At 41.2% G+C, this 15667-nt stretch overlaps 1 protein-coding gene across 2 annotated transcripts in view; it reads right to left on the bottom strand.

Annotated features, from left to right (window-relative positions):
• Window positions 1–704: 704 nt before the first annotated feature.
• Window positions 705–15667, bottom strand: part of SLC26A5 (solute carrier family 26 member 5) — a 39979-nt gene continuing 25016 nt past the window's right edge. For both annotated transcript variants that reach the window (XM_019543589.1, XM_019543590.1), the window contains exons 7-19: window positions 14020–14172; window positions 13805–13887; window positions 13556–13703; window positions 10876–10989; window positions 10457–10534; window positions 9945–10040; window positions 8468–8574; window positions 6740–6809; window positions 5133–5225; window positions 4287–4397; window positions 2581–2793; window positions 2139–2193; window positions 705–1457 (exon numbers count right to left, since the gene is read on the bottom strand). In XM_019543589.1, the coding sequence (XP_019399134.1) occupies window positions 1315–1457; window positions 2139–2193; window positions 2581–2793; window positions 4287–4397; window positions 5133–5225; window positions 6740–6809; window positions 8468–8574; window positions 9945–10040; window positions 10457–10534; window positions 10876–10989; window positions 13556–13703; window positions 13805–13887; window positions 14020–14172 (1464 nt within the window). In that variant the 3' untranslated portion in view covers window positions 705–1314. The remainder of the gene's footprint in view (window positions 1458–2138; window positions 2194–2580; window positions 2794–4286; window positions 4398–5132; window positions 5226–6739; window positions 6810–8467; window positions 8575–9944; window positions 10041–10456; window positions 10535–10875; window positions 10990–13555; window positions 13704–13804; window positions 13888–14019; window positions 14173–15667) is intronic.

Genomic DNA, 15667 nt, shown 5'->3' with positions numbered 1-15667 from the left:
CCCATTTAAGATGTTTTTAAACAAGCCTGGTCATAGCCCATTAAACCTCAAATCTTTGCTATAGGGCAGTGGGGCTGGCAACCTTTTCTGGTTCTGGCCCAGAATGGCTCATCTCAGGTCAAAGAAAAGTGGGTACTAGGACCTGCCTCCAGATGGTGCATCTTCCTGCTGTGGTAAGGAGAGTGCCCACAGCCATCCCCACATCCACAGGATGGACCCAGTAGCTCTGGGGGATCATAGGTTGCCAGCTTCTGGGGCAGGGGCAGGCAATTATTTTGGGTGATGGACCACTTAATGAATTTTGGCAAGCCATCAAGGGCCACACGACAGGCAGCCAGGAGCAGATAAATATTAATTTCCTAAATTTTTTAGGGGCCCCATGGGACGGATAAAATGGCCTGGTGGGCTGCATCTGGCCCACAGGCCGCATTTTACCCACCCCTGCTCTAGGGGGTTAGAATCATCACCCCCCCAAATTTCACAGCATAGGTGTGACTTGAATGTATTGGCTAGTAGTAGCCATGCTATCCTGACTATGAAAATGTAGTCCATTCCACTTAAACAACAGGATTTTGATTTGAAATGCAATTGAAAATAGGGGAAGAGAGACTGAGGAGGTTGGGCATTTTGCCTTCAGATATAAAAACAGGACAACTGTTTGTACCATCCAGGTTAAAAAAAGGAGCAGCTATGCCACTAGCATGAAAAGTCACTAATCCAGTCAGCAAACTGGCTTCATTTTACATAAGCACCTGCTAGACATAGATATTGGCATCAGTGTTTTACAGTGAGTTAAGAACATCCTTTGAAGACACTGGTACAGTGTATTACATTGGCAATTGCAGAACATTTGTTTTCTGCAAGATCCCATTTAACTAGAAGCAGTGAATTAAAGTGTATATTTCATCATGAGGCCATTGGAATGTCAAATTGTTCATGCTGCACTCCACACATCTTCCAGTTTTGTCCACACCTAACTAGGCGCAATAGTGCTTGCCATATTTCTAAGTGTTAAACTGCACTCCCCTACACTGATTCTCTAACACTGACCACAGAAAAACACACCAGTTTTCAGCCTTGTGTAATTAAATGCTTCCCTGTTGGTTCAGGTCCTACCTGGAAAGAGTACAATTGAAAAGTCTGAAGGCTTCCAAGTCCTAATTTATTATTCCTGCACAAACAATTCCCACTCCCTCCCACAGAATATACCAGTAGATGTAAAAAGCCTCAGGCTCTGTTTAAAATGTGCAAATTAAATGTTGGAAGAGAGTCTCTGTCTGCACAATTCTGAGAACACAGATATCTGGGTGTAACTCAGTGGTTTAACGCAGCCTGCGAAACAGATACAGCTTTCAGTTGGCATGTGAGAACAGCATCGTGGACACTGTGAAACAACAAGTCTCTTGTGATGGATTTTTCAAAGAACTTAAGTCTTGTCAGATCATCAACAACAGGCCCTGCAAAACAAGGACACTGAAATCAACACATGTGTATCTCATCTTCTATGGTTTTTGTTGAGGTTGATTAAGCAGGAGGAAGCTTGTAGACTTCCCAGCTTCAAATTCTGTGCAGAAAGCATTTAAGCCAAAAGTACCAACAAAGCTAAGATCTAAAATACGTAGCTAAGTACCAACAAAGCTAAGTACCAACAAAGCTAGGATCTAAAATACGCAGTTGAACAGTTATGAAGATGCATTTGTGTAGTTTAAAATCTTCAACCTACCATACACTTACAACAATCCTCAGTGGAAAAATGTTAAGCTTCCAAACGTCAGAAATTAGATATTTTAAGCCTCATCCTCCTCTCACTTAGGCCAGGTGAACTTTGTGGGATGACTACAAAGGGAAAGGGACCCTAACTTGAAACCCAAGAGCTGTACCACTGATTTCAGATCAGACTACTCAGGGCTTGATTCTGCAAAATTCAAGTCAACAGCAGGAGGGTCAAAACCTAGGAGAACTTGGGCTTGGCACTGGTCTAGTAACAGGGAAGTCTCTCACAGACTAGGAATCGATTCTTCTCACACATTATTTTATGTTGAAAGTGCTCAGAAACTGCTGAGACAGGTGACAGTACAAATCCCATAGATGTATAGATAAAGGCTGTAAATTAATCCTCACAAAACTCCACAACTTACCACTGCAGCCAGATATGTACACACCAACCCCAATTTCTTCATATTCTTTTATAACCTGCAACAGTATAAAATCCAAGTTTAGTTTGTAGTAGTATCTCAGAAGATGTCACAATCACGTTGACCTAAAGAAAACTACAAAATGTTTTAAGGAAGCATTCAATTACTTCAGTCTTTTCCCTTTAACAATGGCTCTTACATAATGCCTCCATTGCCCCAGTTTTTACTTCATTAAATTTGAGAGTTGAATGTTACAAGTTACCCAGTACCTGCAAGCAGTTATCGAAAGTGCACATTAACGTTAGTAACATTTCAGGTTGGACATGAGATTGTTTCGATTTGAATCTGAATTAGCATCTACCTCCCATACTACCTGCCTTCTTACTGTCCTGCATAAACAGTAAATGTACTTTGGAGGAAAGGGAACATGAAAGATGCTTTGTACCGATTTTAATGTTTTTGCTCCAACTGAATCCACAAAGTTCACTGGTGTAAAGTCCAGAATTAGAGAGTGAACTTTTCCCATTGGCTCCATAAAGCGCTCAAGTTCAGCAGGAGACGTGTCTTGGGCATTAGCATCAGCAGATGCAAACTTTCCATTTAGGGGCAGCTCATCATTTGCTATTTCATGCTTTACGCTTGTTTCCACATCACTGGTCTGTAAGAGAAGACAAAATCTCCAGTGCTTAACGACAAATAGATGCACTTGCAATATTGATTACTTACCCATAATTTCCTTCAGCTCCTCATATGCTGTATAGCTTCAAACCACAATATAAAACTGGCTTGATAAACACATGCATGCCTACTTTCATGTTCACTACACAATTTCGTTTCCAAACCCACTAGGCTAGATTTTATTTAATCTATTGGCCATTTAAACCCTATTCCTCACTACCTAAAAAACTATTAATATAAAAAGTGGTTGGGTTGTTGTCTTCTTCCTCCCTGCTCCTTTCTTGCAGCTTTGCCTTAGAGCCATGATTCTCATGCTTTACACAAGTAGACATATTAATAGGTTTTCTGAGACTTGCACAGGGTGGAATGGGATTGCATTTAAGCACCTAGCAGCTAAAGTAAGAGCTGACCCATTCTCTGTAGATGCTAACTGTACACAGTAAGTGCAAATGAACCAAGTCAACCTATGACCTCAAGGTGAATGACAGTTTTCCTCAAATGCTAACATTCATTTATCTAAATATTTTCCACCTCTGGAGCTTTGGTAAACCAAGTAGCTCCATTTATCTGACAGCTTCACAGGCCACCCTGCTGCCGCCACGTTTAGTAATAAAAATCTCTGGGGTCAAAATCTTCTAAAATAAGAGCCTAAAACAGGGCTCCCAAACCCAACATCAGGCACTTGCAGAATCCAACAACCGCCACTGAGGACAAGAATGTGAATGTAACCAGACTGCAGGTTTATCAGACAGTACTTGTTACCACTGCCTGCACAAACTGCCTCTTCCTTTAACCAAGCTGGGACCAGATATTTCATGGGTTTCTATTATAAGTATATTTTTTATTAGACTGCTGTAGGTAGGCTTATGCTCCTAATCAGTACCAAGACTCTCTCAGGGCCCTGGCTGGTGGGTCCTGCTCGTGCTTAGGGTCAAACTGATCACCAGAGTCGGGGTCAGGAAGGCATTTTGATCCAGGTCAGACCACCGGGTGGTGTGGGGAGGGTAGTCATCTAACTGATCTAGGCATTGGTGACGCCTTTACCTGTCCTGCTCTCTTCCTGAGGTCAGGGGCAGATGCAGCCAGGGTGCAGTGGCATAGTTGCACCCTCTTTCCAGACCATGCTGCAGCCAGGGACCTTTTTTTTTTAAAGTCTCTGAAGCAGGTAAGAATGGGCTCCCATCCTTAGCAACCCCTCTCTTCTCCTCCATGCCCAGTGGCACATGCCCTCTCCTCCAAAAGGGCACAGACTTGCTCCTGCATAGCAATAGCTCTTTTCTAGATCTCATCAAACCCCAGAGGAAAATTACCTAGTAGTGTTCTAAGTGATCCTCTATTGTGTCAGCATATTTTGTGAACAGTTAGTCTGTGCTATGCAACACATATGCCTTCCAGCTGTAACAATAACCTGGCATAAATGATTCCAAAGATGCTAACACAGTTAGGTATTATAACATTTACTGAAGTACTCACAAGCTTCAGGACGGCTTTCTTCTTGCATTCATCTGCCTGTTTCATTTCACTAGCATGCCTTTTCTGGGCTTTCTTCTTTGCAGCCAGTATGGCACAAGGGTCAACTCCAGTCTACCACATAAAGGAAAAGCATAATCAAATGGAGTTCCAGCTGCTAGGATGGTACTGTATTACTAGAGTGTCAAATCCATCACTTTATTAAACAGCAGCATAAATGTTCATTTTGCAGGTTAAGCTTTTCTCAAAGGAGAAAAGTAAGTAGCAAAAACCTTTAGAAGTTTCATGACAACAGGAGGAGGAGATAGGCCACATTTCTCTCTCTAAATTAGGTGGTGCCATGCCATGTTTCAACAGGACACTGAGTGCAAGGATTTTTGGGGGGGGCTGGGTGGGAGAGCAGTGCTTTTGGACATATTTGATAATGCCACTTGCTTTTGTGAAAATAAACACCACTCACCTCAACATGGAAGGTGCAGAACAATGCGGAAGAGTTTATTATTTACCCTTCATATAGTTATGGGCCTGATGCTATTCCCTCCACACCCCAAACATGGCTAAATTCTCTTAGTGGGCAACATAAACCTTTCTATGTAGGTAGTTTGTTGCTACAGAACAGCAGGGATGCTTATGAAGGGCACTGTGTACACCTGAGCATCTAATGGATACACTTCAGCATCTTTCACGTTTTAGAAGAATTCCCACCTCCCCAGGGAAATGGCAGCTTCTGCTGGAAGGGATGAAGTTCTGTAAATGGGGCTGAAAGGTGGTACGCAGAAAGCTTAACTTTAAAGTATGTCAGAGACAAGTTCCAGTTTTCAAAGGATCTTAAGGGATTGTTGTGCTCACCTTTTTCTTCAGTGCATTGAGGTATAATTCACTATTGGCAAAGTAGAGTGAGGCATTGGCCTGGAATATTTTTATTCCTGGACATTCTTTCACCTAAGGAAGGAAAGATTATAATATGTAAAATTAAATTAATTTACATTTGTCACCAACATGGTCCCAAGAACAATCATTGCTCTGCTGCCCAAACTGCAGGCTATGCCTCAAACCACAAAGTATGAGTATTTCATACTGCAGACGTCAGTAATCATCACAGAGACCAAAGGAACAGCGGTGCCACTAACAGCTAATGGAGAGAACCCCAGAAATAGAGCAAATGGAGGTAAGCATGTTGCACATGAAGAGAAACAGCCCTGTCACCACTTGTGTCAGCAAAGGAAACGTGAGTAACCAGAAATTCCACCTGCTCACAGTGATGATTAAATATTGCGCGAGATCAGTAACATTTGCACTTTTATTAATAACAATGAAAGGTGCTATAATAAAACTGAAGTAAGCATTTGTAGAGTACTTGAAGGTTGCTTGAGCACCCTATATTAGAAATCTCATGGCTCTAGAAGTGTTCTCTTCCCCACCTTACTACTGATTTTATTAACTCTTTATGTTTTCATTAATTTCTGGACCAGCTTTGGGATGCCCTCAGCTACCCCAACGGAAAACCTCAATGAACTCAGATTTGTAATATTTTAAGTACTTTTGTTTCTGTACATCTGCACAGATGTTTGATTACTGCTTTGGCTTTCTTAACAGCCCTCTCTATAAAGAGTCACAAGTGTGTCAACAGGCATCTGGACTCTGATACTTTAAAATGAAATGCCCTGGCCCACAGCCCAGGTCTGCCATATCATAAGAAGCCCATACACATGTTTAATATTTGGTGGAAGGGAATGCTGAACACATCTCTGTGTAGATATGAACATGTCTATGTAAATCTTTTACTTTGCCAGCACATTCAAAACTTAAATCTTGGTGGTACGTCCATAATTTTTAGCTGCCAGCATTATTCTTTTTTTTATGACGGTTTGTAGGAGATGGTAACTGTGTGATGTGGGGGGTAGGGGCCTTTGATCAAAGAATAAACAGATTATTAAAAATAAATCTAGTCATAGATAATTCATAAACAGAAAAAGAGGCAAAGTTCAGAGAACGGATAGGCTGCTTTGACCAGGCTGTTCCACTTACATTCTTAGGTCTGTAGATTTTCATTAACACAGCTAAAAAGAGATCATGGAGCTGGTTTTGCATAAGTTCTTCCTTGTTGTGGTATTAGTAACAGTTTGTATATAAACTCTATTATCATGAATGAAGTATGAGGACATACTGTATGAAGACATCTACCTCTAAGTCAGTGAGCTTTTCATGAAGCACTCTCCATTACATACCACATCACTCACACGGTCACATGCACAGGTATTATGAAAAAAACAAAATAGTTTCTATTATTAAAGCTAAGTGTGTTTCCCCCACCCTGCCAGCGTAAACTTACCCAGAAGAATGCAAGAAAGAACTCAAGTAGGCACAACATTATAAAGTGAAAAACATCCAGTGACCTGACTACTCCAACGCAATAATTTATTATAATCCCTTAATGCAGGAAAACACATTCCTACCTCATCATATGTGTCGACGTCACAGTAAACGTCTGTGCTGGGAATCTGACCAAGGATTCTGTATTGTGGACTGGAGGGAAATGGAAGCAAAAGGTCACAACTTACAAATCAGAGAACGGAACAGAAAAGCAAGCATTAAAAAATAGGTTTTGATCTGTACAAAATGTGGTTAATGTACACTGGCATCAGAGAAACATGTTCTGAGATTTTGGTGCAGTATGCAGTAAGAATATAGTAGAGAGTTCACCTGGTGACTAAACAATTACTAAAACAGTCTGTTTGAATAAGAAGGTCACTGTGAAGCAGTAACACTATCAGACAATCTCTAGCTGAAATGAGCAGGCTAAATGGTGCAATTCACCAGCACAAGTTTCTTTCAACAAGTTACAGAGGTAAGTTCTCTTCTGGTTTAAATTGGTGCAGCATCACTGGCTGCCACGGAGTTATGTTAGGTCACACCAGCAGAGAAAGTGGGCCAGTTGCAGAGGACCATCTGACTCTCAACTGGAAGGGCTGGAAGAGGAACACTCACAGACCCGAAGGAATTGATCACGCTCATTCTTTGCCAGTAATGACCTGACAGTCCTTTATCAGGCAACACCGGAACAGGTGTCTAGAAGGGACCACCTTAGTCACTGAGTCCAGTTCTATGCAGTAAGAGGCAACCATGTAATAGAGCAGGAGATCAAAGTGCCACCAGTGTTTTGGTCCCTATAATGGCAAGACATTTGTTAGGTAAATTATGCTCAGAGAATCCTAGGAAGTGGACCAGGCCCTAGGCCACAATCAGAAGGGCAAAGCCCACAATGATCACTACCAATCTGACCTGGGGGAAAATTATTTCTTGATCCTGAATCTAATGATCAGTTTAACACTGAGCATGTGAGGAAGACCCACCAGCCAGGCACCTGCAATATCTCTTAGTATAACTAGAAGAACCCATGTATCTATCCATTCATTCTTCTAGCTTGAATCACCGTCTGTCAGGGCATCCCTGGTCACAATTAGCCAGAAAACAATGATACTTTCATTTCACAAAATAGTTTGAGGTTTCAGAATATGGTTTCATTCGAAACTGAAATTAAACTCAGACCTTTAGATCTTGATCCAAGTGACAGCCTTAAACTTTCAGCTACTGCTGTAGCATCTCTTTCTCTCCTCTGTATCTTTTAATGAAAAGCCTTCCTAACCAAAGCTTTGTTGAGACTGATACATGCCTATAAACAATCTCCATCTTGATGAATCAGCAATTTTTGACAAAAATTCCCACCAGCTCCACTTCCATCAAACACTCAGCCAGTGGCAGTACATGACATAACTTCTGCTTAATCAGGACAGTATTTGCGTACAGTCTATTTTAGGGGAATGCACCTGACCAATACCAGTTAAGCTAAGCATTAAACAGGATTGAAATGCTGAGCTCAAGGGCTTTAATATAGAAATCATCAAAAACAGATGTAGAGATGATTAAAATACCTTAAATACAAAATCTGCTGTTTAGTTTTGGGATTTCATTTCATCACTCTTTATCTGGGGTCTTCCACAGAAATTCTGTTCTTGAAAAAACAGAATTGGTCCCTTCATCAGAACCAAGGACTCCCTGTATGACCCCATCAAGAGTCTACCATGCTGATGAAACTGGAACAAGTTCTGGTTAGTTCTACCCATTTAAAAAACAGAAACAAAGAGTCCAAGCAGTAACTTCGAGAGAGAGAGAAGCAGTCTGACCTTTGTGTTCGGTAGATAACGGTTATCATTGCAAATGCCACAGCGGTAAGCAAGCCGTAATCTAGTCCCAGGAACACAGAAGCCAGAAAAGCTATAACCCAGATGGCCTACATGGCAAACAAAAGGCTTGTATTAAAATATATTAAGTGCTTTGTTAACATAACTCATGTTCCTATGTAGGTGATACCACAGTTCAAGATTAAAGTCATATTTTAACCTTTCTGCTGACTGAATACTACCCTATCCCCTGAAAGGGGCACACACTTTGCTGTGCATGTTTGTATCAAAATTTGGAAAGTGACTTGTCAATAAAAATATTGACTCATTTTCTTCTAAAACACATTCATTACAGGACAGAAATTCAACCTGTTATGCACCTGGTCATGTACAAATGACTGATGTGATAGGTCTGCATGTAGATCCAGCAAATATCAATATTGTATTGAGCAGTCAGGATGATCCTACATTGTTTACACAGATAATGATCACGTGTCCAATATCATCCAAATGCACTCGGAGGGCAAGGATGGACAAAGAATTGAAGTACAGTGTCATCTTTTCCTGTTCTCCACCCCCAACGGAGATGAATAATAATGCCAGATTCAAAACGGATTAGAAAAAGTTCTTGGAAGAAAGGTGTATCATTAGCTGTTGTGCATGGGAGCTGGGGATACAGCTTCTGAATCAGAACTTTCTAGACCCTAAATGCTGGAGGCAGCAAGTGGGAGAGGAACAGTGGAAAAACCCTGGTCATACTCAGTTCACTCTGTCTTTCAGCATCCATTCTCTGCCACTTGCCACTGGGCATGATGGATCTACGCTCTGACCCAGTATATGACAGCACTTATGTTCTTATGACACCTGAGTGACAGGGAAAGGCCAGGGGACTGGGGACAGGAAACAGGAAGTGAGGACAAGCTTACAGCTCACTATGAAAGGAGGGAGGTCTGTGACTTCATATGGTGTCTCTCTCATATTCAGGGTCTCCTTTGGAGCAAGTCTAGGCCAGCAAAGTCGGTGCTGAATGGTTTGTCACATTCATGCGGCACCTGTCAGACTGGCTCGCATCACAGCTCGCCACTGGCTGACCTGACGCAGGTGCTTTGCGCCCAAGGATTCTCAGCCCCACAGTTGTTATGTACAGCCAAGGATGGCTACTACCCAGTTTTGGGTCTCCAATCCTGCACGGTGGGCATACATTACCTCTCTAGTGTGTTTTCTATAGTACTGTGAAGACCTGTTTCTACCTACAGCTGAACATTTTCAATGCTTGTTGAGAGGCAGTCTGCCATTGACAAGTGTGATCAGCAATAGGCCATTTTCCCAATATACCTGAGGCTGTAACTTCATCTGTACTACGTCTGCTTGTAAAGTCTCTACTCTTCTATCTGGTCTAGGAGAAGTGAACCCTTGCTTTTAGAAAAAGTAGGAATAGAAAACACTAAAACATGCACCCCGTCACATATTATTCACTTACCAGTTCAATCTTACTGGTTCTCCAGAAATGTGGTATGTCGGCAAACTGTTTAAACATTCCTTTCAGATTCACCATCACAATCGCAGCCAGCACCGTCTAGGAACAGTTAAATGCTTGTTTCCATTCATAAACATCTTTCTGGGTAATTCTCTGAAGGTATTTGTATAATGTAGCCTGGAAGTGACTTCTGTCACTGCAAAATATGCACACTCCCAGATACTACTTCAAATAAAATTGTAGAAATCCCACACTACCTTATGTCCATTCCCATGAGCAACTATTTAAACATACCTGTTAGTTATTAAGTAAAAAATATAAATCAGTGGGTTGTATAATCACCTACACTTGATCCATTTCAACAGCCTGTTTCTCCCTTGAACTGGTGTTCACTCCTTGCAACACTAAAACCTCTACTGGTTCACTCATTCAGATACAGATTATATAGTGGTTAAGCAGTGGCTAACAGATTCCTGCTCCAAAATGCATAACATCTGTAAGGAGAGTTCCCATACCTGTGGTAGTGGTTCAAAGAGGTAACCAATAGCCACAATGACTAAAAGCACCATGATCGAGGATAGCGTACCTGCAACCTGAACAAAGGACAGAAGGAATAACATTTCTGAAGACTGAAAATGGTGCAAAGTCACAAGCACCACCTGGATTTAACCCCCTCCCAGTGGACTTTTCAAAATAACGGTCATTCAGGTGAATTCCTACCCCTCCTTTCTGCTCCATCAGTTTTTAAATTTTCAAATATTCTCTGTGCTTCCACCACGACCTTGGCCAAAACAGAATACTGTGGAGAAATGCTGTTCACTCTCTCCGACTCAGCCCAAGCAGGAAGCCCTGGAAATCTTATAAAGCAAAAGCCTCCAGTTTTGGATCCTGAGATTGGAAGGCTTGTTTGGCTTAGTCATTTGGATCTACTCACTTGTGTTTTTCCACCGGTGCTTTCTTGAACAAGGCTCCGAGACATCGAGCAAGTGATTGGGAAGGTCTGGAAAAAGGATCCTACAGAATTACATATTCCCAAGGCAATGAGTTCCTATTCATATGAGAAAGCAAACCAAAAAAATAAAATCCATATAAAACAGTTCCACAAAAGATGGTGAAGGCTACTTCTGTCTATTGCTCTAACAACATCTGCTGATTATAACACCCCTACTAAGGCTATTGACCTTGCTCTGATGGATCACACACAAAGATACATGTTGATTCACACTGAATCACCCGTTAAACAATATCTGGAGATGTAAAGGGTTGTTTTTCATCTTTTACATGGCGCAATGATGAGTCATAACTTGAATTATAAAGTGGTAAACATGTACAGTTACATAATTGTCTGTTTCCAGGATTCCTCTAACTCTGGGTTTACTTTATGACTAGTACAGAGATGATATGGAAAACCTTTTTAGTTTATAACACTCTTGTAAAGAATAAAACAATATCTGTAACTGTTTATTAGAAGCTATGAACTACAGAACACTGATTAATGAAGCTAAACACATCAGGGAAAAATCCATGGTTGGCAGGACAAGGATGAACATATTAAGGATATCAGCTGTGGGCAAAGTAATGGAAAAACTGATAAACAATTTCACTAATAAATAATTAAAGGTTAGGAATATAATTAACATCAATTAACATGGTTTTAGGGAAAACAGAACATGTCACAGAAGCCTGATTTTATTCTCTGATGAGATGTCAAGTTGTGTTGATAAAAGTATCTGTATTGATTTAATATAATTAGTATTTTTGTAAGATGTTTGACTTAGTACATCAAGCCTCTTGACATTTTGTTTAAAAATTAGCAGTGTACAGTATCAATAAAGCACAGGCTAAATAGAACACAGAATGCTAACAGAGCTAAATAAGTTGTCCATGGAGAATCATCATTAATGAGAACATTTTTAGTTGGGTTCCCTGAGGACTGGTACTAGGCTTGATGCTATCTAATGCTCTCGATGATTATCTGGACGTCACTATACTATCAACACTGATAAAGAGTGCACATGACACAAAGACAGAAAGTAGTCAGAGATAAAGAGGACACAGCATTTGGGCCAGTTCATGCATACAGACAAATGTATGGAGACCCAATGTTATACATCTGGGAATATAGAATGACATACTGCATCTTGCAGAATGTAATGATGCTGCAAAAATTAAGGGGTCATAGTGGGCAAGTCTGTCCACGTGAGTCACATTCTAGGTCCAAAACGGCTAATATGATTGTTAGTAGCAAAAACAGGGGGATAGATCAGGAGCAGAGGAGTGATTTTGGCTGTATAACATACTACTGAGCCAAAACTAAAATGTTGTGCTCATTTCTGGTTCCCCTTTTTGAAAAAGGACCTTGAAAAATTGACAGTGGTGCAGAGCCATAAACTGTGTCATGTGAGGGAGAAAGTATCTTGCAACAAATATCTAAAGAGCCCCATCTATTTAGCATAACAAAAAGATAGCTAAAGCAGTGACTTAAATGACTGTGAATAAGTATCTTTTACAATGGAGTAAAATACTGGCTATTAAAGGACACTTTAATGTAGCAGAGAAAGGCATAACAAGGCCCAGTGTTTGGAAGCTGAAACTAGCCAGATTTGGATTAGAAATTAGGAACACATTATTAAAAGCAAGAATAATTAGTCTCCAAAGCAAAACTACCAACTGAACCATTAGATTCTCCACCTCCCAGCATCTTTAAAAACAAAACAAAACTGAATGGGTTTCTGGAATGTGCACTCTATCCAAATTCAAGTTTTTGAATTTAACATAACAGTACACAGGTGAAATGCAATGCCTGGTGATGCATACAAATCAGACTGGATGAACTAGTGGTTCATTCTGGCTTTCAGCTCTATGATACTAGGAATAAAAAGTGTGGCAAAACAGAAATCTTCTACTGCGTTTGGAGCCTGCTAGCTCAGGGTGGAATCCAAGCCCTGTTGTGGCTACAGTTCTACTTTAAGTCAATGAGCCTGGGGTTTAACCTAAGAATTCTGAGGAAATGTCAGTAGGTTCCAGAGAGAGGAGCCCTGCACCAAGAGTGGCCCTTATCTTAAGGAGCTGAAGCAAGAGGGCATCACCAGATTAAGAGAATCAGCACAGAGCTTGCAGGCCAGGAGGAAGTGAGACTAACGTGGTTTTAGTTTATTTTTGTGCCCTTCTGAACCTGGGCTATTTGAAGCTGGAGAAGCCCCAGGGTGAGTCAGACAACTCTGGGGCCCATTTAAGTTACAATCATGTCAGGGGCCTCAGCTTTGCCTAGAAACTCTGAAGTGCTGTGACCCCCATCTGTTGCCACAACAGGGCTTGGATTCTACCCTGAGCCAGCAGGGTCTAGTGTAACCTTATGCACAGCCTGGTCAACCCATGTCATGCACTCAATGTCAAAACTCATGAGGGATCCTCAGAGATCCTGGCTTCCACAGACCTAGGGGATGTTTTCATGCATGGGGACTGGGACTTTCTGGCCCCTTTTTGCTTTCGTGGTCCTCCGAGCAATCAGGCTATAAATGAAGAGCTCAGGAGACTCACATTATCTTAATGGACTTTGGGCCAAGCTCTTGGTTTATAAAGTGCATCTATGGATATTTTTGTGTTAAAATTACCTGATTTCCATCAACAGTGTAACCATGTTTAAGTGCAAAGATTTTGGCCATTGATACAGCCATGGAAAAGCCAACGATTGCTATTGCTATTGCATCTATAAATACTTGTTGGATGATTCCCATATCAGGTATTGCTGGGGCCCGTAATCTAGAAGATGTAATGACAAAGTTATTGTAATACAATGCACCTGCAATTTGCAAAAAATATAATTTGAATAAGGATAATTCAGGATTGTTCATTGACCTTACCCTTTAGGAATAGTCCCAACAATATGCACTCCATAGGTGTCAGAAAGATTCATTCCAGCTGAAACACCAGTACCAATTATTACCTAAACAACATACATGAAACTCATCAGGAGATATATGGAATATTTATAGGCAGACCTACATATTTATACAAATGGGCTGAAAATGGAGACTCCACTCTGAAGAGCCAACAAAATTAATCAGAACCAACTTACCACAATGATCTCCATAGGAATGGGAACTGGTAACTTGTTCTTAAAACGCACATTGATTTCCTTGCCAATTAGTAGCAAAACAATGCATGTTAATCCAACGACTAAGGCTGCAATGTTGGTGTCTGTGATGTTTGAAAACACAGCATATATACTCTGCAACACAATGCAATGAAAATAAGTTATTGGCATACAGCTGCTTTATAGCCCTTCTCAGAAATTGGCCATTGGGGTATCATGACATGCACTGTGATTTATCTGAATTACTACACAGTAATGAAACAAGACCCCCCACATTTGAAAAGAAATAAAGAGGATTTCCTTCACGTTGATTATTTTTACTTTTAGCAAGAAATATCAAACAGAAGTGTGAGAATGGAGCCAGTACTAATCCACATATGGAGGCACATATATATTTATTATGTACCTTTTAGGACCAAAAGTTGCAATATAAGACTTTGTATAGAATGGACAAGAATATTAAGAAAAACTTAATCATGGATAAAAATTAAGTCATGGATAAAATAAGTCCCCGCTAACCATATAACATAGCCTTGAACTTTTCATATATATTTGATGCTGACAGCTAATGAAATACAGTAATTAGCTTGCCCCTTTCAATATCCTCTAACACTCTCTGGCAAGTCATATCAGTTTAAAGCTACATAATCAGTGTTAAAGTTATACAGCTGCTGACACAAACCAAAAAGGTTATAGCAATAGATTCCTTTTGGTTGGGTAAAAGAGATCTTGCAAAGTTGCTGATGAATTTATCCAAAAAAAAAAAAAATCTAATTTTTTAAAGTTAAAAATACTTTTAAAGGAAGTATTGCCTTGAAATGTAAATCAAATTAGATAAAAACATGCCTACAAGAAAAAACAAGCTCCAATGCTTCCTTAAATTATAAAAAAGATCCTGTGCTTTGAAGCAAGCATTCTTTCTTTTCCCATTTTTTTTTAATTTAGGCCACTGACACACATTATTACATCAGAGCTGGTTTCAGACCTTGGTTCAGTCCCTGGTCCCAGCTGACAGTCAGTTGATTGTGGGCACTTGGCTTTCAACACGCTCACTGCACAGCCCTGCCTGAGGAACTGGCACCTGTCATAGGGATGTGCAGGCAGCAGATCGTGGCTCTGCCCCAGTGCTGTCCCACCCTGTGATCCTGATTCCAGCCATGGCCCTGGCCCCGCCTGTCTGCCCACCCATCCCACTCCTGGATGTCCCTTCCTGCAGCCCCATCCTGTCTGCCCAGCCTCATGCCATGCTTGTGTGGGTCCTGTGCCATTTTTCATGGAGACCCTAATTACCCACTCTATCCAGTGCCCCTGGCGGTGGGTGCAGCATGGATGGGCTGGGGTGCTTGGGCAGCAGGGCCGGGTCTGGCAGCAGTGGAAGAGGCTGGCACCTGGAAGCTGTCACCACTGAGGGGGATGCTGGGAAGCAAGTCCAGACCCACTGTGCACCGAGGGACAGCAGGACTGACTGGCACGGCTTTACGAGCACTCGTGGTGCTCTGGTGAGGTACCGGAGGACTGGAAGAGGGCCAGCGTGGTTCCCATCTTCAAAAAAGGCAGGAAGGAGGACCCAGGAAACTATAGGCCGGTTAGTCTTACCTCGATCCTAGGCAAGCTTTTTGAGAAAATTATG

This window comes from Crocodylus porosus, unplaced genomic scaffold (assembly GCF_001723895.1).
Source record: "Crocodylus porosus isolate Cpor-Errol unplaced genomic scaffold, CroPor_comp1, whole genome shotgun sequence".
Lineage (NCBI taxonomy): Eukaryota > Metazoa > Chordata > Crocodylia > Crocodylidae > Crocodylus > Crocodylus porosus.
This window is presented reverse-complemented; position numbering and strand designations above follow the sequence as displayed.